General features: G+C 40.1%; 1 protein-coding gene across 6 annotated transcripts in view; it reads right to left on the bottom strand.

The window, feature by feature from the left end:
* LOC124068588 (ecto-NOX disulfide-thiol exchanger 2-like) overlaps positions 1-23,283 on the bottom strand; it is a 148,547-nt gene that overhangs the window by 103,098 nt on the left and 22,166 nt on the right. For 5 of the 6 annotated variants that reach the window (XM_046406964.1, XM_046406965.1, XM_046406961.1 and 2 more), the window contains one exon: positions 14,709-14,798. In XM_046406964.1, coding sequence (XP_046262920.1) covers positions 14,709-14,742 — 34 coding nt within the window. In that variant the 5' untranslated portion in view covers positions 14,743-14,798. Of the gene's footprint in view, positions 1-6,506; positions 7,000-14,708; positions 14,799-23,283 lie in introns of those variants that run through there. The other variant, XM_046406963.1, reaches the window with a different exon arrangement.

The raw sequence follows: 23,283 nt of genomic DNA, 5'->3' as shown, positions 1-23,283 counted from the left end.
TGGTCACCAGGATGACACGGTCTCAGCACTTTACTACAAAAAAGATCCTTCTGCCTTGGTCCCCAAACATACATGACTGCCATGCCTAATGGGCAGTTCACACACATGAACTCAAAATGTAAGACAGTAACAGGCTGCTCTTTGTTGTGAATTGGACCTGATGTTGCAGCCCACTGAGATGGGAGTCCAGTGGCACAATGGGGTAAAGTTGAGAAATGCAAATGTCATATGGCAATGTCTAATCTCTCGGTCATTGCTGGATAGGCAAAATTTAGTTGGGATAGCAGATCATGTACTGTGTTTACTTTAACATTTTTTGTGTGATTTGTGCCTCAAGTGCACTCCAGTTCCTCACAGTTTTACACTGTTTGCTAATACACTTTCTATATGAAGAATGCAAACCAAAACAACGGCCAGTTAGGTGCAGTGGCATTTCACTTTCCACTTCTAGCCATCATTTCCTCCCTGTGCATGCAGAGTGATATTCACATTTAAAAGATTTATTTTTATTAAGTGACCATCTGCAAAGTAGTTCATAATTGGCTGGCACGCAGTTCTTACAAAACACTACACTGCTACACAGTTTTGCTTGTTTCATTTGAGTAATCATTACTGTAGACCAACCAACTGTATTTTTTGTCATTTTAACAAAGTGTTGTGTTCCCCTGCAAGGTGTGGTTTCAAGCAGGAAATTTTCATTAGGGCAACAAACGCGGACAGTGAATGTTACATAGAGTGGATTATTACAGAACTGGAGGGTGAATCCTTGTGCTTGGAATACGAACAGACTTGTATGAGGATATGAGAATTTGGCTTCACTTCTTGAGAAAGAAAATCTGTAATTACAGCAACAAAGTGTCTTCAAGGATCAACTAAACAGACCGTTCAGATTTATTTTAATGTTGTCCTGTATTAAAAACATTGTAAGAAACAAGTGTCTGGTTTAGAACTTAAGTAGTTCATGCGGATGTCCTCAATTAAACTCACTATTACCATGTCAACGCGAGAGGTCTGAAGATCACCCAAAGGCTGACCTCAGATGGCATTCCAGTGGTCCAAAATAGACAGAGCTATAATTCTAAGAACCCAGCTGAATGCTACACCCTATTCCCTGGTCAGAATGTTACACTGGTGTTGTATCATTCTCTATAAGTGCTGACCTCCCATTCCTCTGACTGAGGCAAAAAAAGAAGGAAAAAAACTTATACTAGCCAGTAACTGGGCTGAGCGTAGAAAAATCCTTGCATTTATCCAGCAGCGGAGGTTTGACTTTAGCCAGGCTCAGACCAGTAAACATGCAAGTACAGGGCTTCCTTTGAGCTCAAACACCAAACCTTTCAGAGCAGTTCCAATGACATTTGAGATATGTTTTTTTTTCTCCAGTGCCATGAAAGGTTTTGCACAGTGGGTATCTGTGAGTGTGAGTTTGCTGATGTAAAATGGATAGAAACACCCAAAATGATATTCGCCACAAAAAAATGTGCCTTGCACATGGAAAATTCTTGGGTTACCCCAACTCTTCCAACTTCCTTTTCCACAGAGGGCCAAGGTATCCTGTAAACAAAGTTCAGAATACGAACTTAGCACTCTTGCAGAGATATTCTACCATCTAACCCATGAAAGCACTTTCTTTCAGTCTTTCACTGAGGGGCAAAATGCCCCCATAAGGCAGATTGCATTCAGAGAATCTCTGCTACTCTATTAATAGTGCATTCACGGTCACATTCTGCCCATCCATTCCTGTACCATTTTGTCCACCTCTGTACCCCCATCCCCTCTTAAGCTATTGCTTCTTCCCAAAGTAAGAGCTGTGTCTGTGCTCTCAGTCTCCATGACAGTAGAGTGATGGCTGCTTTCCAGACAAGCAATCTCTGTAGACACCCCTGTTCTCTGGTCCAAACCACTGAACCACAGTCTCAGCTTTCCCCATTTTCTCTATAGGGGAAATGTTCAACATATCAGCGTTCAAGAAGAACAGATTTCGACCGAGAGAGCCAACTCCTCTACAGCCATATATTCATAGGACAACAGCAAAAGTGTTATTACTGTCATGAGATTTCCTGCAATAAATCAGGGTTCCTCACAAATAAATTCACAGTATATGCATTTGCCGATTCTTATTATGTTTAAAGAGGAAAACAACAAAACAAATACATAATTCAACTCCTCTATATAAAGTTAGGTTTAGTGGCTCAATTTATCATCCGGTGGAAAGGCAGAACATTTATTGTAATACAATCTCTGAAGCAGCGGTGGACACAGGTAACTTCAAAGATGTACAGCAGTAGTGTCCTACATCCCACTGGTCATCCATCACGCTATGCATTGTGCTACTTCCATTTGCTTCATTTGGCACTGCTGGTAAAGGGAAAAAGTGCCAACGTAACAACAAAAACTAAGGTTCATTCGGTCCAGAGGGAACGCCACACTGCTAGGTAGGTGCAATACTTCTATGATTGTTACACCCAGAGAGTTGACTCGATCCATTTGCGGAATGAAGTGAAGGAGACACAGCAACACGTATGTCTGCACACTAGAGTGACAGCTGTGGAATCCTTCATTACTAAAACACAAACATAAGCACAAGTTCTGCAGGGGAGTGGGGGTGTTGAGTTATAAAGGTTTGACAGTCAACAAAATATGATGGCATGCCTGCAAAGATTCTCAGCCATGCAGCTCATAAGACATTTATAAGAACCAAGTCAACAGCGGCTGGACATGACACATGCAACATTTGACTGTTCTGGGTTCTCATGTGAAAATTCATTTATTTCTTGGGCTTAACCTGACAGTGAATTAAATGATTTTGTTGTTCGACTGTTTTCCAACAAAATATATATATAAAAAAAAACCTTGTGATATTGCATTGTGCTTTAAGACATTTTGATGCACATTTTTCACTGATTTCTGATATTTTATTAAGTTAATTTTTACTACATTATAAAAACATTACTGCAGCCTAAATATACCTAAAGACAGACATGAAAATACTTAAGGTTATATTAATGATAACACACAGTGCGTTTGTTACCCAGTGTACTCATCAAGAAAGCAATTCTCAATGCTCCACAAAAAAATAATTCATTTCACATCATTCAGGCTAAGTACTAGCTAAATAAACAAAACACAGACATCCCCTCTAGGGTTTGTTTTAATCCAATCCAGTCCAAATGAACCAAGAGAATGACCAAGAAGTTCAGAAAAATACAACACCAACACGGTGCATCCTCTTACAGTGAGTCACATACCAAGCAGAGTTTGAACAGCCCAATAATTAACTGGTGTAAAGGGGCTGAAGTGATTTATCACTAAAAAAAATATGTTTAAAAGTGGGAGTGTGTGAGATAAAAGGGTGCTTTGGAATATTAAGCAAGAAAGAGAAATTCTCGTTTTCAAGTAACGTGGTCTCTGTTAAACATGACAAAAAGTCAGTGTCCAATGTAGAATACCTGCCTCCAATGTTTATTTTACCCCAGTCCAACACACATGTTTGACATCATTATATACTTTGAGAGTAGATTTGAAAATGAAGAAAAGTTATCAAGCAACTTCCTGGTAAACTGCATAATCCTGCTTCTTCAAACTCCTTCTATGTTCTCCCCCACTCAAAGGAACTGTCAGCAGGGTTTAACACAGCAGCAATGGAGCCACAACTTTGTTTTATACACTGCTCATATGCAGAGTCAGGCTGATGGCTCATTTCATCTTTCATGTAGCTCCTGAAAATGCCACTGCAGAGTCCTTAACTCTAATTTCAAAGTTCCCCATGTGGTTCCTTATCATGAAAGCGATTAGAAATGAAGAGCTCTGTCAGTGATATGGTTAGAGCCCCTGAGTTGGTTGCCTTCAGGCTGCCAAGCTCTTTCAGCTACTCAATACCAGATGGCAGGTTGAACTGCTGATCCTCACAGGGGTCTTCTACACAAGCTAATATACTTTACTTCAACCTCAACAGATTTTAGCCTCACTTTAATGCTGCTGTTGGAATTCAAGTGCCGAACAATTGGTCCGAGTCAAATGGCGTTTCTGGAGGGCGCATACAACTGAGCATTAGACACAGGAATAAACAACAATCATTATCCTGCATTAGTTTGCCAGGGAGATTTAGGATGAGCAGTGTGGCAATCAAACCATCATGTTATTACACCAACAGTCTTAAACATCAGCCCAGCAGATGGTGTGCTGCAGTGATAGCACCACATGAAGGAGAATGACTTGACAAAAACATTTGGAGATAGCTGTGGTGCTGTAGTTACAGGATCTACGGACATCTTCTTGTGAGAAAACATTGACGTTTCAGCAGAGAAACGCATTCATTTTGGTGCAAAGTTTTCAACAGAGATGTAACGACGACCATAAGGGACTCAAGTCACCAACGCCATGGGATTGGACAAATTACCAGTGATAACAGTTTCCCCCACTGCCCATTCTGAGGGTCTGTCTCATAAATAAATTTCTACTGACTCAGGCTCTCATTGGGATGGCTGGTTCACTAAACCTGACATTTTTGGGTCAACCATAATGGCTATTTCATATTTTTACTTTTTTTTCTCTTTTCTTTTTTGTCTTTGTCACTTTTATACTTTTTTTTTCCTTGACAGTTACTGCTATGAGAATCCCACTTAGTAACCTTAAATTGTCATGCACCAACCAATTAAAATTTGAGAGTTTCTAACACTGCCAAATCTCCCGGTATTGTACAGTATTCCGCTCTGTATTCAGTCTTAATTTGTTCTGCAGCACTACCATCCTATGCCAAAGAGAGCTGAAATATTTAAGCTCCTTCTCAAGCACTCTATGTTCAACCTTTAAATCTCTCCCCTCTGACAGATCTAAGCAAAGTGCCCCCCGCCCCACGACACACACATATATGCCATTAAAGGCAATATAAAGATGCTCTGTCGATTGATCAGAGAGGACTAGCACAGTGTGGAGGTAAATGGCTGTCACAAGGCCTGATGGACCTTTTCTCTCCCAGTGGTCAAAGGGAGGCACTCAAACCCCATTCACCCAGTGTGATTCAAAGCATGTCGGTGCCTCTGGAAAGGGAGGAAACAGAAGAGAAGGGAACTGATCCGTTCTGTCTGCGCAAGATAAACGACAGTGTATCAGAGAAACATAAACCTTCAAAATCAGAGAAGGACAAGAAATGCATTTTAATCCTCGGGAGAACACCAATAGCTTTTTTCCCCCCTCTCTCAAGTCATAATGTCATTTTTGTACTCAGCTAAGCCTACATGTTTTATCAGATTACATGCTATAATTCGAATCCTGAATGATTAATTAGGCACTGTGAAATCATTGTAATTACTTAACTGAACAACTTTTGGCTTAACTATACGCTTCATTACAAAATTAATGAAACCTTACTTTGCTTTGACAACTGCAAACTCTGGTTCCAAATGTTAAAAAGTATATCAAGGATGTAACGTTTTGACAAGTTCCTACAGGGGTTGAGAACATAAACTGCTTGCAGTTCTCTTTGAGAATATACTCCGTGCATTGACAAATGACAGATTAATACCATGAGACTAATTTTTGACACATCATTGCCTTTGTGAGCTCAGGCAAAGTGGCAATTAGACTACGAACACACAGACAACAAAAAAAGCTGTGGGACTTATGAGGTAAATTTGCCATGACTATAAACAGAGGAAGCTGGTGAACAGAGTGCCAGAACGAAGCGGTGTAAGCAGGTTAAGTTCAAACAAGCATCCCCGCTTAATTAGATCCTGCGAGCCCTGAGAAAAATGTCCCATTTAAATCAGCTATTTATGCGCTGTGGCGATTCGGGAATAAATGACACGGAGCTCTTATGAGTTGCACGTCGCAAAAACCCAACAACTTATATCTATGAACAAGCCCATGCATTATAGGCCTATTGACTACATTGTGACTAATCCCGTATGATTATGCTGCCCAAATGTAATAGAAACTGCGTTGAATAGGATGAGAAAAATATGCATTTCGACAGCATAGCAGTGGATTACATCTATTCTGAAAACTTCACCCATAAACCGCTGCAGTAGGCGTGTGTCAGTCAAAATAATAGCTATCGCTCGCGTCTATTGTGCTGATAAGCAAGCGTAAAATGCGCACAGTAAATTATTGTTGTCATAAAGCGCACCATTACACATCAAATGTCGAGCCATGCAAAGAAAAAGAAACAACGTTACCACGCTGAATAGAGGCTGCACAGCTCTTCTGATGCGGACTGAACAGCTGGTATACGCCCGACAGTCTCGGACTAAAGCACAGCAGTAAAACCTTTGAGATTTCTGTGTTAACTTCTATCAAACAACGTGGAGACGAACGATAAACAATGAGGCTAAACGCCACACAACTCGTACGGTAACTGACGTCCAGTCATACATCGTAGCCTGAAACAACACAAGTACGGATAGTCGATGTGCCGTGTGTCCAAAAAATATATATTAATAACATTCTGCTGTCAACGTAAGCGAGAGGAGAAACCGCGTGAATAAAAAAAAACTTGAAACATGTACCTGCGTACTGCAAGAGAAACATTGTCCACACAGGGCGAGGTGCGATTCTTTGTCGGTCCTCTGCAGTAGGACGAAGTGAACGAAGTAAAATCCTTGAATAGAGACGGGGCTTGTCCCTGTGTCAGTCCGCTCCGTTCGGCAGCCCGGACTGCAATGAGAGCAGCCAGTCGAAGCGGGACCTTTTAGCTACGGCTGGCGAGCCCGCCCTCGCGACGTGCCCGGTTCGTACTGAAGCACAAACGCGACTTCGCTTCGGTTACATGCATCGCGCAGGCGAACTGTTTACGGTTGTGTCGGTGGGCGCTACAACCACTGACACAACCGAAGTCAAAACTCTTGCTCCTCTTCTTTGTCAGTCTGACGTGAAGGCGAACACGCGCAGGGATGGTGAAGTGCCAAGAGAGTACGTCGTTTCAGTCAAGCCTACGGCAAGTCACCCTGTGCGAACAAGAGGGATCTCTCAACACGCTACCCGCTCCTGAGTTGAAAGCCAAACAGGCTGTGGAAAAACAATGCCCCCCCCTCCCCACCCCACCCCGAGAGTTTGCATAGAGATTTTCATGACACCCTCTGATGTGCAGCCAAGCGATAAATGCCACACGAAAAAGCGGGGTAATTTGTCCAAAACTTTTGACAGCTGTACAGCTTTTTAACAAGGTGTCATACTGCAGCTTGCCAGTTGGAGGAGGAGAAGCATCGAGATGATCAGTTCACTACCAAATCTTAGCATGCAGACTGGGACGAGAGGCACTCCTGTTCGCCCCCCCAGGCTAAAGATATACTTTTAGATTTATTTTATATTATATTTAGTATTTTCTGCTTGTCCAAGAAGTTTGAGCTGAGTAAGGTATTTAATGCCCACTAAAAAACTGTACCCGCCTTCAGCTCTACACCCTAAGAGTAACTGTTTTCACCTGAACATTACTGTGATCTTAGACTGAATAACTACGGAAAAAAAAGACTGAAACTTTTTCAGTTTGATCAGCACGCAGTCAAAAGATTAATTACACAAGGAAAACAACAGAGCACACACTATTATGCTTCCTAATTAGATGCAAGCTGTGTACAGAGATGAGGGTCATATCTAATGTATCGCTGTAGTGGTCAGCTGAGTCGCTTGTTACTGATCTCATGAACCCCCCTCGATCCGGCTCAGACTGGCTTCTGGAGGAGATACTGACATCACCTGATCAAGGTTAATATTAAGTCCAACTTCTAATGGTAACAGCATGCAGTTTCAGTAGATATCAAGCAGTGTACTCAATTTAGGAACATTTTAAGACAGTTTAAGATTTATTTATTTATTTTTTTTTTTTCATGAGAAACCCGAAAATGTTTTCCCTGTATTTGGAGCATGTCAGATACAGATTAGCGGCAAGTTTAATAGAAACACCTGGCTTCACCTGGCAGTTTAAGACAATACAATTAAGAAGCAAAACAGCAGTCAGGCTCTGAAATGACCATAAAGTTGTTGTCCGGAGCTGCACGTGTCCACATTCTCTATAATTTTGAGAGCATGTAGGACTTCTCATCCATTGGACAGACTCAACATGCACATAATGAACGTGTTATAGCCGAAGCCTACAGAACGGGGACTAAATGGACTGTGGGGTGAGAGGGCACGGGTTTCTATTCAGATTCACTGGAAATTTTAACCAAAATAAAAAGCTCATTAATGTGCAATCCCATCCGCTGTCATTATTCAAACAGCTGGTGCTAATTTTCCAGTGGGGTGCCATTCAACTACCACAGAAGAAAAGTGCAATGAGATAACGTTCAAAATGTAAATAGTAGTAAACAATGTAGAAAATATGATTGGAATGTGATATTTACGCTTGTCCCATTTTCATCTGAGGAAGGTTACAGTCTCCCCATCAGTCCTCAAAGATTTGATGTTTTCATCTGAAGTGGATGTTTAAGTCACATGCTTTGTGTACATCGTGATTAATGAGTGTGTTACCATTGCGCTTTGTCACATTTGGTGTTCATCAGTACACCAACTTCTCCCTGTTAGCTGAGTGACAAAAACATTTCTGCAATTTCAAATGAAAAAAAGCACATGTACTGAATGTACTACTTTTCAACACTAAAGTTCAATAAATACCTCTCTTAAACTTTTTCAACAAAACACAAATTGTATTATAACCTTCATGAATGTATGGTAGGGTTGACTGCTGTATTAGACATTCATGGCTTTAGCTAAGTGATATTTAAAAAACTGTCAATTTACACACATATAATGGTATGTAGTGCTACGGTGCAGTCCCTGGCCGGTTTTCAACATGCTCAGTTCAGACCAGAAACCAGCTGGTTCACCTCCCCTTTCTCTGATTTTCTCTGATTCTAAACCGGTTTGCTTTATGCGTGTGCCACACGTTGTACACACAGCGACGCATGCAATAACATCACAGACGCACGCTAACATGTCCTTAGCGAGGATGTATAAAAGACGTATGCAGAGTGCGCAGCTCTTCAACAGTTATAAACTACGTTAAGGGGTAAGACTTATTGATTACATAGTTTTCTTTCATCACTGCATGTGGATAAACGCAAGTTCATCGTCTTCATTTTGTATTTTGTATTTTATATTTTTTCTTAAGTGTGTAATTTTAATTTTCTGCTATTTATAAGTGTGCTTTTAAGCCGAGAATCTGCACAAAATTTCGTTATGCTTGCATAATGACAATAAAGACTCCTGAATCTTGAATCTTTAGTGGGGAGGAAATGTTTGCAATGTGTGGTCGCCCTGTGCATAGTACCCTTATTGTAAGCAAGGGTACTATCGTAAACAGTGTAAACAGTGATTACTTACTATACTATTACTATATTTTCATTTTACCGAACCACAGATTGCTGTCTGTTAGTTGTCAGTTCAGTGACGTCTCTTCATCACACCTGTGTCTTGAACAATACGCCATCTTGCTGGCTGTTAACACCTAATCAAACTAGCCCTACCTAACTGCCTAATCACCTCATTAACAGTGGAACATCTTCACCCTTAGCAAAGACACAAAGCTCCCACTTTTTAAAACGTGTAAGGCCAAAGTAAACCGTGGGGAACTACCATGAAAACGCTTGGACACACAAACCTAATCAGACACTTAAAACACCATCACCCAGCTGAATGTGCCCAGTTTGAAGCACCTAGCAAAGGAAAAGCAGCTAAAGCTAAAGTTAGCCAGAGCTCGGGGCCAGACAAAAGCCAGCAGCCTGTCCTGTCCCTCCTTGGTATGAGAAGTGAAAAGACCAAAGCAGTTATGAGGAGAATCGTGGAATTCATGACCCTGGGTGATCAGCCTTTCTCCATAGAAGAGAACAGAGGCTTCAGAAATCTAGCAAATTACCTCGGCCCTGGTGAATTTATAAGCATACTGCAAAACAATTAAGTAACTGATATTTGTCTTGTTATATAAATCTGTTGCAGATTAAGATGGGTGCACGGCTCATTTCCATCCAAAGAAAATCGGAAATTGGAATCTGACAAGAAAATCGGTGCACCTCTAGTATGTATATATTTAAAGACCTTACTTAGATTCATCTCAAATATGATCAGCGGACTTAAAAGGTTATTCCAGCTGATGACTTTTCACTGCAGGCACAACTGAACAAGATTCTAATCTGCCTGGCAGCTAAAAAAAACAACTTCAGAGGAGCATTATTGTCTCCTCTCTCCTCCGATTTCTTTTTATCTTCAGTAACAGTTCTTGCACACTTTTGATATAAATCCCACACTTTCAAAATCACAGCAGGCTGGCCGGAAGACTAATCAAGGCAAAATTCAGCTGTTTTTAGGCAACTCATCAAATAGCTCAAAATGTATTATTCAGGCTATGTTACAATGAGGATACTTGGAAAGACTTCAGAAAAATGACATAATAATACGGGGACCTGTCCTCCTCTAACATCTGGACTGCAGCCTAGCCTTTGAAAAATATTGGTTGGACAAGGCTACATCCACTGCTTCACATCATGCTTTGTGTAGAGGGTTTGTTAAAAATGCATAAAACACATCTACACACACATTTGTCAAATTCAAGAGACAGTTGTGCATTAGCAGACAAACATGCTATCATTTGGATTTAGGGATGTAAAAAAAAAAAAGCAATAAAGTGGCTGACTAGCTGGCTTTTAGCTGTCCATGTTTTCAACAGAAAAGGACTTGTCATAAATAAACTGATTTTTTTTCCAGGCAGAATTCAATTACCCCTGTCAGCCACTAGTAATGAGTAACAGCCAGTGCATGCTCTCATTCAATTTCAGTGTCCCTCGGGAATGATGTTTGTCTGATGCCTTGATTTTTTTCTTAAACAATGATGTTCTTTCTGTGGCTTGCTTAGTGTAGCAAAACATTTTAAATCAAACACTAATTTGACTCTGTGCCTCAGCAGATGAAAGCAGCCTTCGTTTACTTTTATGGTTTCTTGTGAGAATCTGTGTGCTGGGTGACATTATGACACTCTTAAGTCAAACGAACTGCCTGACTTGAATGTGAGGCGAAATATGTGATTCTGACAGAACAAACTCACCATTTCTTTAAAGGAAATGAAAAGGTTTATGTGTTCCATAAATCATGAGCCCATGTCACCCAGTACATCTCAGTGTAACATATTAAAGCAGAAATGTATAGAATGTTTGACCCAGTTAGATCTAATCTCCGGCTCTGTATATTTGCTTAGCTAACAGGGAGAACTCTCATCCAATTAATTATTCAAATTCAATCACTCCAAATTAAATGAAAGCTGGGCCTCATCGACAACTCTCGTAGTAAAAATCTAACAATAGTTTGGAGAGGCATAGTCTTCTCCTTAACAAGCATTTGTTCTCGTAAACAACATTTACGACCACTTGTCCTGTGAGATGTTGGCACTGCTCGTCTGCCTCTCACAAGCATTTTGCCAAATCACACACTCCTGTTTTCATCTGGTAAGAATGCAGCCGTGCTGTATCAATGTGCCCTTTCCAATCAAACCACAGGGTTCAGGTGGCTGCTGCACGAGGCCTTCGGAGAGGAAGAGAAGATGATATTTAAAAAGGTTCTGCTCAGCAGAAAGCCCATCGGTTTAAAGTGACTGCAGTGGTATTTGGTGTCTTCCATTTTGGGATCAATGACTGGTGTGTTTGCAGCCCAGACACGAGTGAAAAATGTCATTAACTCCATTGCCCTCCACGGAGAGACAGCCAGCACAGAATTGTGTCCTGAAGATGGGGCACATCTCTGTCATTTGGGTTTTTGCTTGTTATCTTTGACCTCCATCTTCCTTAATCCTTCCGTTTCTAATTACCTGTCCCTCCTTCTCCTCCTCCCTCCTTACCTCACACCCCTGCTCTTTGACTGATGGTTAGCAGATGATCATCCAGACAGGAAAGGTTGAGGTGAGTTGCCATTTTAAGTCACACCTCATTAAGTGAGCTTCACAGTGTCCCAGTTCACACACTGGTGTATTCCTACTTGGATGAATTTAATGAGTTGTAGAGGAGTAACAAGGCACCATAAAAGCAAAAGAAACAAAAAAAACAAACACACAAAAAAAATTATAAAAAAGGATCAAATGTGGCTGTAAAGCAGATGTTTGCCATCGTTGCCATCATGATGTGTGAGGAGGGAGTTACTGTAGCTGTAGCTTGGTGACAACATCTGTTCTGGAAACAGGATTAGGCAAAATTTCCCTCAGCTTGAATACTGATGAAAATTGGTCTCAAACAGAGTGCAAAACAAGTATTGACCCCTGTGCACTGTTGAAATGCTGTTAACAGCACTCGCTGCCCCACCATCATTCACAGCCGGCAAATCACTTGACTCAAACACCACTCATGCATTGTTATCAATATAGCCACAAGAAGAGGGAGCGGCGAATCGTACGTTTGTTCTACAACATTACAACATTTCACTAAAATATGGCAAGTCTTCCGACATCAGCAAAAACAGTTTATGAGAGCATCGTGGTGCTTTTTGGCAGCTGTGCTGTGTGGCAGACTGGTTGTGATTCCTGGCACCAAATGTATAATCAGCCTCAAAAGTCTTCCAGCTCCCACCAAGGGGTCAACAAAAAGAGTCTGGCTCTGGGATAAAGAGACTTAGAGTGCAAATTTGATTCCATCTGAGTTTGAATAACAATTCTCGCATATGTTATGTGAGAACAGTCCGTCTATTTTTCCACATATCTATCAATTTATTTGTTAAATGACTCACTCACCTGTACCTGTAGATATAAAAACTGCTGTAAATCTTAACAATAAGAGAGCCTTGCTTGAAAACAAAAGATGTAAAATGATGTTATTTTTCTCATAAAGCAATGGTTCAAGCATTAATCATAGCACTGGCCATCTCTCTTCTGATGACTGTAACTGTGAAACATGTAGGCAGTTTGGATGCCAAATAAACAGTGACAGTAAATGTGGGTCAAAGAAGAAGCAAAAAAAAAAAACAGTCTCTTTGCTATTTTCTATTGTATTTAAGACAAAGGAGATATTTTTTGTTGATTCTGGGAAGTACAGAAAAACCTCCTTCAAACTATGCCCACATATGTGACACAACAGTCACATGCAAATCCTTGCATTTAGTTTGCATTTCTTTTGTTTACCCCGTCATAATAAAAGATTTTTTCATAATTGATAAAATTATTATTTTGTCAACAAGACATGTCACTATATGAAACCTTGAACCCAGTGCCTTGTATTTTATTAAAATATTGGCCAAATGCATTATTAAGTTTCTTCCTACAGCAGCTGGTCTTGCTGTGGGGGTTGGTGTGCACAGAATTTGATTAGTTCATCCAATCCTGTGTACACTGTGGAGACCAAAGCAAATGATCTCATGAAAAGTGCCTTTTCTCTTTGTTCATACAAACCTGACAGAATTAAGTTCTACAGTGAATAAGTCAATATTTAATGAAGGAAGAATAAGAAAAACTTCACATCTTCATTGTCTTATACCTTCAAACTGTCCAACCGGGTGGAGAGGAGACTGTTAGAAAATTAAATCCACAAAAGGCTTAAGACACGAGATAATGTTGAAAAAACTTCACTGCATAAGGGAGAGGAAGAGAGACGATACAACAGAGAGAGCAGACCACACTAGCAGGAGGGAGGGAGAAAGGCCAAGTATCAGACAGAGCATTCATTATCACCTGACTGACCTGCATATTGCGCTGTGTGAGAGTAATGGGAAAGGACACACTCATCGGCCAAAGCCCAGCAAGAAAGGCGCTTTTCATTCCCCTCTTTCCTCTCTCTTAAGCAATCTGTCAGTTTCTTACTCGGTTCAATTTCTGTTCTCTGTACTGTAGGATTCCATTGTTCCTGAAAATACAATAACAGCTGGCCGAGACACAGTAATGCTATGCCTAGTGTAATGCACATTGAATAGTTCACATACTCCATTTTTTATGTAACAATTAATTGTCTTTTCAATGTTATTAGCCTGTTTTCAGTATTGTATCAGCACTGAGGCATCATGCTAGTTGTACGCAGTGGCAGTAAAAATGCAAAATGCCTTACCAACGGCAAAGGTCAGCGCTTTACGCTAAACACTAACATGGGCACGTCAACATGCTTACATTGACAGCATCATGATGTTAATGAGGTACAATGGTCATTTTTTTGGACTACTATTAGCTAATTAGCAACAAAAGCACAAGTAAGGCTGATGACCATCCCAGGAAAACAAAAACAGCTGCTCTTGTAAGTCACTTTGGTTAAAAAAAAATAAAAGCGCATCCAAGTGGCTGCTGTATTCACATATTCAGGTTCACAAATAAAATGGGCTATTATGTGATTTTTGTGACAACATGTGTCAGTGTGTGCGTGAGTGCTCTCCATGTCAGAGTCTTGCATGAATAATATGTGGGAGCTTGAATGAGATTAACACTTTGAATCAGAAGCCTTGACACTAATTACTGAGAGGATGTGGCAGATTTTGATGTCGGAACAAAAACAGACCAAAGTGAACATGACAAAAATAAACAGGACTCAAAGAATATAATTCAAATCCAGGAAAGAGTGACACAAGTTCAGTTGTTAAGAGGAAGAGGTAGCAAAAATGAAGATCTTATGAGACAGATATAAAAATAAGATTTGGTGCACTGACTATGTTGTTTGTGTGTGAAGCAAAGATTTGACCAGCAAATCCACCCTGTGATGTGAAACCTTCGTATTTATTAGAACGAGCAAACTGGCACTCACGCAATCACCCGGGCCTCTTACCTGTGACTCGGCTTGACCTGAAATCTTTGTACATCCTAGAGATGCAGTGTCATCATGTGCGATCTCAGCCTCTTTGGTGTGATAGCAAATCTGTTTTGGAAAACAAAACCAACAGTAACAAAGTGATCAGTTGCTGTTTGTTCTGCTCAAAAAAATGCCACATAAGAGTCTCTTACACCACGACTCTGAAACCCGACTTTTTCATTTTGTAATCCTTCAAGGACGTTGGCTGAGAGCAGTGAAGAAGGCTATAATAAAAGGGCTTTGTCTTGAATAGAGAGAGAAGACAAACAGAGGAGAATGTAATTCATCCGCTTCTCCAAAAGGCACGACCTCCCTGCTTTGTGAAGCAGAAGCTCATCGGAGCCAGAGAGGGCTCTGAGGCGCGGGAGGGTCCCATTGACTGCCCTATTAACACTCAAACGGGGGGATCAGCATAGAGGAAATACAAAACGCTGCCAGAAGGATGCACAGAGAATTTTGCAACGCATTTCATTCCACTGAGAGGGACCCTGAGGGTGCTGTGATGACCAGAGTAATTGGCTTTCTCCAGCTATGATAATCTGCATCAGTCATGCCATGCCAACAGACTCTCAGGCCACTGAGAAGGTCACAGTGATCCCCAGACCTCATTCCTCTCTGCTGACAGCAGCCCCTGAATTCCTACTGAAAGAATACACAAGCAGGACATTTATTCTGCATTCTTGGGATTTTACTTTTACTTAAGGGACTTGACTGAGGGTGCTTTTTAGTTGACCTTTTAAGTATAACTCCCTTTGCTTTTGACTTGGCATTTAATTTGCTTTAAACAAAAATAACCAACATAAGAATATAATACACCCTAGGGCTGAAAAAATAAAGCCTTGAGGACTTTTAAAATCTTTTTGAAAAATCTGAAACCAGGTTGCACCATGCAACCTTTCTAATCTCAAATACACACATACTACATGATTTAAATAATACATAATACACAATAATACATTTTACACTACAGGATAAAACTACCCGTCTTTCTAAAAGTTTGATTCCTCTTGTGGTCCCTGGTTATTCCTGGTCAAACTCTCATTTGTGCTGGCATTATATCAGGAGAAATTGCAAAGCAGATGACATCAATTTAAATTGATTTGAGATTGAGAAATAAAGATCACAGGTGCATAAGTCACAAATGGGATTCCTTGAACCTGCTTCAGCAAAGTTTTTCATGCTCAGCATCTTTTATGACTCAAACAAAAGTGTACCATCAGAATTATTTCACGTCTAAGTATAAATCAAAGAACATTTTTAGGAAAGCGGCGAATGTTCTGAGGATTTGATGAAGTAATCAGGAACAGGTGGAGCAGACAGGAACTGACTGACTGAAGAAAAATCACTGAGGGCTGATAAGACTCCATGCAGGACAGACGTGGAGAAAATAAATGGACTGGGGAAGAAGCACTGAAACACAGAAGGGAAACAGCAGAAACAGAAAATAAAACAATACTAAACTAAAAAAAAAAAAAAAAACAATAAAACCATACAGGACTGTGAGAGGATTGTGGAAAAAAAACATCACTGTTCCCATAACTAGACTTCATTTTTAACACATCTGAATGCCTTTTAAAAAGCATAATGGCCTGTGTCCTCCATATAATGATTTGTTTGAACAAGTACGAGAGCACTGACCCATGATTTTAAAATAAAATGTCATTATTTAAGTGTGAATAAAAAACATGTGTATGTGTACAAAAGTACACATGCCCTTAAATCTGACTTATCTGCAAATACAACTTAAGAACTGAGTAGATAAGAAAAGACCAGAAGCACACAGTACTGCGTTGGCTTAACTAAGGTCAGGTGATGTATGGCAACTAAAACACCCAGAGTACTGTTACCTTATTGACTGTGTAGACAGTACTGTGCTTGTAAACTGCCGAAAATGTGAGCAGACTATAATCTCAGCAGCAAGAGCAACTATGAAAGTCAAGGCCAATGAGAAAATGCACACACTACTGTGAGGATAGAAAATAAAGTTACTTATTTGCCTCCAGAACAGCATTCAGCCTCAACTCCAGATGAATAATGACAGTTATCTTAATTTGTGGAATATAGAATAATGGGGGGTTATGTTCAGAGAAAATATGTTCTTAAGTCCTTTATGGGGACACCAAAAAATGGCGTTCATCACTCTTAAGGCACCCACGTTCCCCATAATATTTGTTATTACCAACATTTTTCATTTCCACACACACAGCTCTAAAATACTATTCTATAGTGGGAGAAAGGTTTCTCACCGGAGGAAATCTGTACACTAATGATTATGAATGAAGTGGAGAGCCTGGGAAGAGAAAAGTTTCACACTGGCCTTTGAAATCAGTCTTTGGGAAACAGCAGAGACTCTGGAGCTTACCAATATGCTAGCTTCAGAGTAAGCACAAAAGCTTTATGCAGACACACTTGCAGAGACCATAAACATTATTGAAATAAAAAAAAAAATTCTCTGTAGCAAAAACGCAACTTGAATTGTCATAATAAGGTACAAGCAATCAGTCAGATGGCTGGTACAGTCCTGGTACAGCACAGGTTGCTTAAAAAAATCAAATCATTGTTGATAACTGTTTATTCTAATTTGTTAGCAGTTAAAAACATCTCAGCAGCGCTGTATGGACAATTGTTATTGATGGCTTTTCATGTCTAACTGATAAATCAATAGAGCAAATGGGTAACCACGTCAGTTTTATGGCTTCAAAATGCCATTAGAAGATTCTTGTACATCTTCTCCCACAGATATTCATCATCTAGACAGTGTGTTTAGACTTGTGTAAGTATATATGTATTTTCACACACAGTTCAGGGCATTAGTCATCTTGACGAATACGCAAGTCCAGACACCTGTGTCTAGCAGGGATTAGAGGATCCCCTTAGAGAGGAAAGGATTATCAGAGTCAACCAGCCCCTACAGTGATGGACAAAAGGAGATACCCTTTAATAGCCCGGATAGGTCCATTCATCTTATGTCTCCACAGGAGGGAAACAGCAGCCCGGGAAGGCGCAAACCAAATCACCCTCTGCAACTATTTGCAGCGCTGGATTAATCATACAAACTTCACAAGAACTGATCGGGACTTCACAAGAAGCTCTTGTGTACCTTTTCTTTCCTGTAGCTGTCCTTCAGTCAGTGCGTTTATCTCTGTGATGAAGTACCTTATCTCCCACACAGGGACAACACAAAGAAGGCTTGGCAGTTTTTTTTTTGTCTGGGAATCAGGAAAAATATGTCCACAACATCAAGCGGTGCAAAAAGCACAAGCTGACTACAACAACTTCTCCACTTACACAAACACACATGGGGATACTTTCAGAATGTGCAGGAAGTCCCATGTGTTTGTGCTTGAAATATGAACTGGTGTGGTATTGAGAGGCTGTGACATTTTCTCACTGTCCATCATTTTGATGGACAAGGTCTTAAAAGTTTCATTGTGGTTTATTAATACCCATCGCTTTTGTTTTCACTTTTAAATTATAGTAGACATAGCTCACTTAATAGTATTAAATTGTCAAAAATTACTTGATCATATTAACATTTAATGTGCAGAACAAACTTACAGATTATGTACGTACAAGGGCTTGGAGAGAAAACAGAGTTGCCTCCTTGTTTATCAGCCTAATCAGAATTATTATTCTAAAGAAACTTCAAACACTAAGCTGATGTGACATTCTGCAATAGCTGGGCTCTGTAGATATGCAGCCTACCAAAGCAACACCTAATCCAGCTAGACAATGAAATCATGGATGTCAGACCAAAGTCAAGACCAGATAATTGCTTATTAATATGCACGCTCTACACCTGCTGGTAATGAGGATCTACTACAGTTGGTCTACATGTGGTTACTGACAGTGTTGAGTATCTTTATTCTAATCTGTCAAAATTATGGAAAGTCTTCAGTAGAATGATGTGGTCAGAACTGTGATAACTGTGACTGCCATGACATTACATTTGCGGAAAATGAATGCAAACAATTTAGTTCTACAATAACTTAGTTGTATTTATCTTTCTATTTCTATTAATGAGAAGAAAAGGGCTATAAAGAATTTCCATTTGCTTACAGTATTCCTAGAGGCTTTATAGTATTTTTAGTGGCCACGACAACAAAAACTTTTGTTGTCGTCAGCTGCCACATGAGTTGCTGGAGTGAAAACACTTGACTGGAAAGAAGTATTGTCATGTTTGTAGTAATGTGCTTTTCACTGTCATACTTCCTACAATTACAATGAACAAAACAGCACATCCTCCCCAATAAATAATTAATATATTTAACTGCATACAATAACAACTGTAAAGTATAAGTTAAAAAATACAACCACAGCTTTTCCCATGCCACTACAAACGCGCAATCATGTGGTTCAGTATTTGCTTGTTAATGAGCCCCCGCTGTCATGTTGAAGAGATGACAGTCTGTCAAGCTTTCCTACGCACAGGAAAACAATATGCTGGGCAGCACCACCACACTGCAATATGCAAGGCCACGACGCAAAAATATTCATACATAAATTTAAAAAAAACAAGTACAGAGAAACAATAGAGCAGTCATCTGTGCCCAGTGGGGGCATTTCTTCAAGATATGGTCATAGATCTTTTTCTGTCATGAATGTTCATTCCATTCAAATAGAGAACTGATCCAGAAACAGTTTATGAAAATAATTTTAAAAACTACTTCCTTTCATTCCATTCAACAGTGAGTAATAAAAGCAGTGCAACACAATGCATGCTATAAATCAACTATATAGCATTTCCATCAGCAGATGAGTTGTTCACAAGTGAGGTGCATCTTTAGACATGGCCATGGCTGAAACTCTACAATTTAAACACACACAGCCAGAGGACAATACAGTTCAGATTTCACCACAAGGGAGGAAACAAGCCCAGAAGTGCAAGAAGGTAAAAAATCTGTAATTCAAATAACATCAACATCCAAAAATTACAAATGAAACTGCAGTTTTCAGGAAAGGTTTACACAATGCTGACAGCTTTGGCGTAATGGTAATTTTAAAGTGACTTTGACTGTGTATACAAGCTAATGAAACCATTCTGAAGCCCTTGGTGAATAAGAGGCTATCACAGAAGACTTAATATCCTCAAGCACTTTTCATTTAATCATCCAGCAAAAAAGAAGATACTATTAGGGCTATAAAGGAGGATTATTTCTCAATTAATTGTGAAGCCTAGAAATCAGATGTTCCAATGGCGTGTTTTTCCTTCCTGATAACGATTCCAATACCCGAACTTTGGCCAATACAGAGCACCAATCTGCCATAACTACTACAGCCTTTAGAGGTTGCCACCTAAAAAATCATAGTCAGCTGCTTGCACAGACCACCTTTATAGCCGTTTATTTGGTGAGGACAAGCTAGACAAATCGCCAAAACTCCCAATATTACATTGTGTTACAACAGCAACACTTAACCATTAGTATCCTGATGTCTGGATAGACCTTCTGGAGTCTCTCAGACAAGAGCACAGTGAAGAAAAAACATTTTATATGTAACAAAACATGGGCAATAAATAAATGTAATGAACTTAACACTCACAGTTGTGGACTCTGAGCTGCAAATCTCTTAACTGACAGGCGCTGGTTATGGGAAACAACCTCAATGACTGAACTGTTTCATTAAAGGCATTCTTGGGAGAGGTCTGTAATTTATGAGTGGGCAGGGAGCCAGTGTGTGTTGTTGAACAGCTGATGACACATGCTATCTTTGCATTCATAGCCAATGAGGAGGTTAGGGAAATCATTTTCTCCCTATGGCTCACAGACACAGTGAGCTACAGCCCAGGATGTCATTTGTTGGTGCCAAATAAACCCACTTTCACTCCAAAAAAAAGGAAAAATAAACAGGATTAAATATCAGCTAGAGAGGCAGAGACTATTGTTTAGGTGGCTTAAGTATTACTGTGAGTACTGGCTTCCCTCTGAACAATAATCTAAAAGAAAAATGAAGTACATGCCATTAGTTTATTGTGTTAATTAGGCAAAGTATGACAAAGAGGAGACTTCATGTGTAATCAGCAGTAAATGACTGATGACTAGTTGTTTTTAAAAATATCTGTAGTTAGCATTCAGTGTTCATTCTATAACTTTAAAAAATCCAAAAACTGCAGCCTTTAAGAGGAGCCAAAGTCTGCTTATACTGCACAACAGCGTTTATTAAAATGGCACAGTCCTAGTTTGAATATGGGAAATGTGTAGCATGGTATTCCTGGAAAAGAGCACAGGTGTTGAGTCAACCAACCGTTGGTAAATAAAGATTTTTAAAAGTAGTCTTGCATGTGAAGGGATAGATGGGGCTCAGTTCTCCCTTGTCATAAGTACTTAAGTCAAGGAAGAAAGGTAGGAGGGCAGGCTAAAGCATGTGCATGCAAGGGAAAGGATGAGACAGGGAGGCCAATACTACTACTGCAGGCACACACCCCCGCCCTTAACTCTGATGTCTCAGTTAGACCTACGACACAAGGACTAAAATATTAAAATCATATCAAATCAGAAACGAGAATCACATCCCAAAGAGCCAGATCACAGACAACCCACTTTTATGGGTCCATCCATTTTCTACAGAGCTTATCCGTCAGGGTCGCGGGGGGCTGGAGCCAATCTCAGCTGGTGAATGGAGAGAGGCACGGTACACCCTGGACTGGTCGCCAGCTCAGGTCGCCTGACACACAAAGACAGACAACCTCATACGCACACACTCACACCTAGGCAAAGTAGAGTGGCCAATTAAATGCTAATGTGCATGTTTTTGGGATTGTGAGAGGAAGCTGAAGTACCCGGAGAAAACCCACGCAGGCACAGGGAGAGCACGGAAACTCGGCACAGAAGGTACCAGACTGGGAATCGAACCTGGAACCCTCTTGCTAAGAGGCAACAGTGCTAACCACTGCACCACTGTGTCGCTTTAAAGCCTTAAACAAGCTTGCCCTCTTAGTAGCTGCAGTGCCCAAGACTGCAATAGTTTTAGGTAACCAAAACATTCACCGACCTGAGAAGGGTGTTGCCCTGCATTAGAACAAAAACTGTGTGTGTGGTGCTGTGAGCCATTGACCATAGGCAGTAGAATTCATTCTGCTCTGTTCAAAACACAACACTCCCACACTTTTCAACAATTTTCTCATCCTGTTTGCTCTGTCCTCCTTTGCTTAATCAACATTAAAGTAAGCTAAAATCAGTACAATCGCCTGTGTACTAAATTATTTGTCATGCAATTAAAGCAGAGTGTGCAGCTGTCTCCCTTTTTAACCGATTCTGTTTCTGCCTGTGCCAGCACACGAACTGGGTGTGCACCACTCCATGTTCTCCACGCTCTGCGTAATGAATAAAGACAGAAATAAAGAGAAGGAAGAACAAAACTCATTTGCTGATTGGTGGGTATGTACTTCATGTTGCAAGCATCTGCAATTAAAAAGAATATAAATTTGGCTGTGATTCATAGTAACAATGAAGTAATATTATCTGTTCTCCAAGTGCATGACATATGCATCCTCGTTCAGCTGGTCCATTTTGTTCTCTCCAGGCCCTGACCAAAGTGCACAGCCTTTGATTGAAAAGTAGATGAGTCTCTTCTGCTCCGTGATGCAGGCTCATCTCTTAACAGCTAATTACGTTGTCTCAACACCAAAGCCACCTCTGATAAGAGGTAAGAGCTGCTTAAAAGAGAAACTGTGCAGCATACTGACAACTAAACAGAGACATGCAGCAGATTTTAAGGATGCTGGATAAGCTGGGTGCCTTTTAAAAGAAGGCTGCACACTGTTACATAAAATCACAGAAAAACTGCAGTCGTTTCTATTAGTCTGAAATTTTTTCATGATTAACAAATTAATTGTTTAGATCTCAGGACCAAAAAGTCACATGTCTTTTGCCCACAAACTGACCCTGAATTAACAATAGAAAAAAACAACAAATCCAAACATTTCAGAGACTTAAACCAGCAAATATTTGAAATATTCTTATTCAGCACTTGAATTCACAAATTTTGAAATATTGCAATGGCAATTTTCAAAGCAGACATCCATAACTGAACAAATCAATTTATTAAAAACAATTAGTCAGCGACTATTTCAAATCAGCAATTACAAACCTGAAATAACATTTGCAACACATATGAATATCTTTCAAGTCTTGTGAAACAAAACAGTTAAGGTACTACAGTTGGACCCAGGAGTTTTGCATCTTTACGCTTAACCTTCAATATTTCTGCTTACAAAATAATAAGTCAGATTATGTTTTTTTACTTCTGTAAAGCACTCCCAAAATTAAAGTGTAGGGAGATAGATGAAGACTGAGAAGCCACCGTTTACCCTTCTGTGGTCATACTTCTCCATCAAACCTAGCCTAACTCCACAGTGAATAACAATTCCCTAATATTGCCCAGCACTATTATCACAGCTGATTAAACTACCTAAGGCCATTTACATCAGTGGTGACAATGGGGTCTTCAATCCTAACCAGTCAGATCATAGTGCTGACACTGAGGTTCACCGGGAGCCTGGTAGATTGACAAGCAGTTCTTACAGACTGACACAATGGGGCAAGGTGCCTGC

Source organism: Scatophagus argus, chromosome 12 (genome assembly GCF_020382885.2).
Source record: "Scatophagus argus isolate fScaArg1 chromosome 12, fScaArg1.pri, whole genome shotgun sequence".
In the NCBI taxonomy this organism is placed as follows: Eukaryota; Metazoa; Chordata; class Actinopteri; family Scatophagidae; genus Scatophagus; species Scatophagus argus.
Note: the sequence above shows the minus strand (reverse complement) of the source record. Positions and strands in the feature narration are given on the sequence as shown.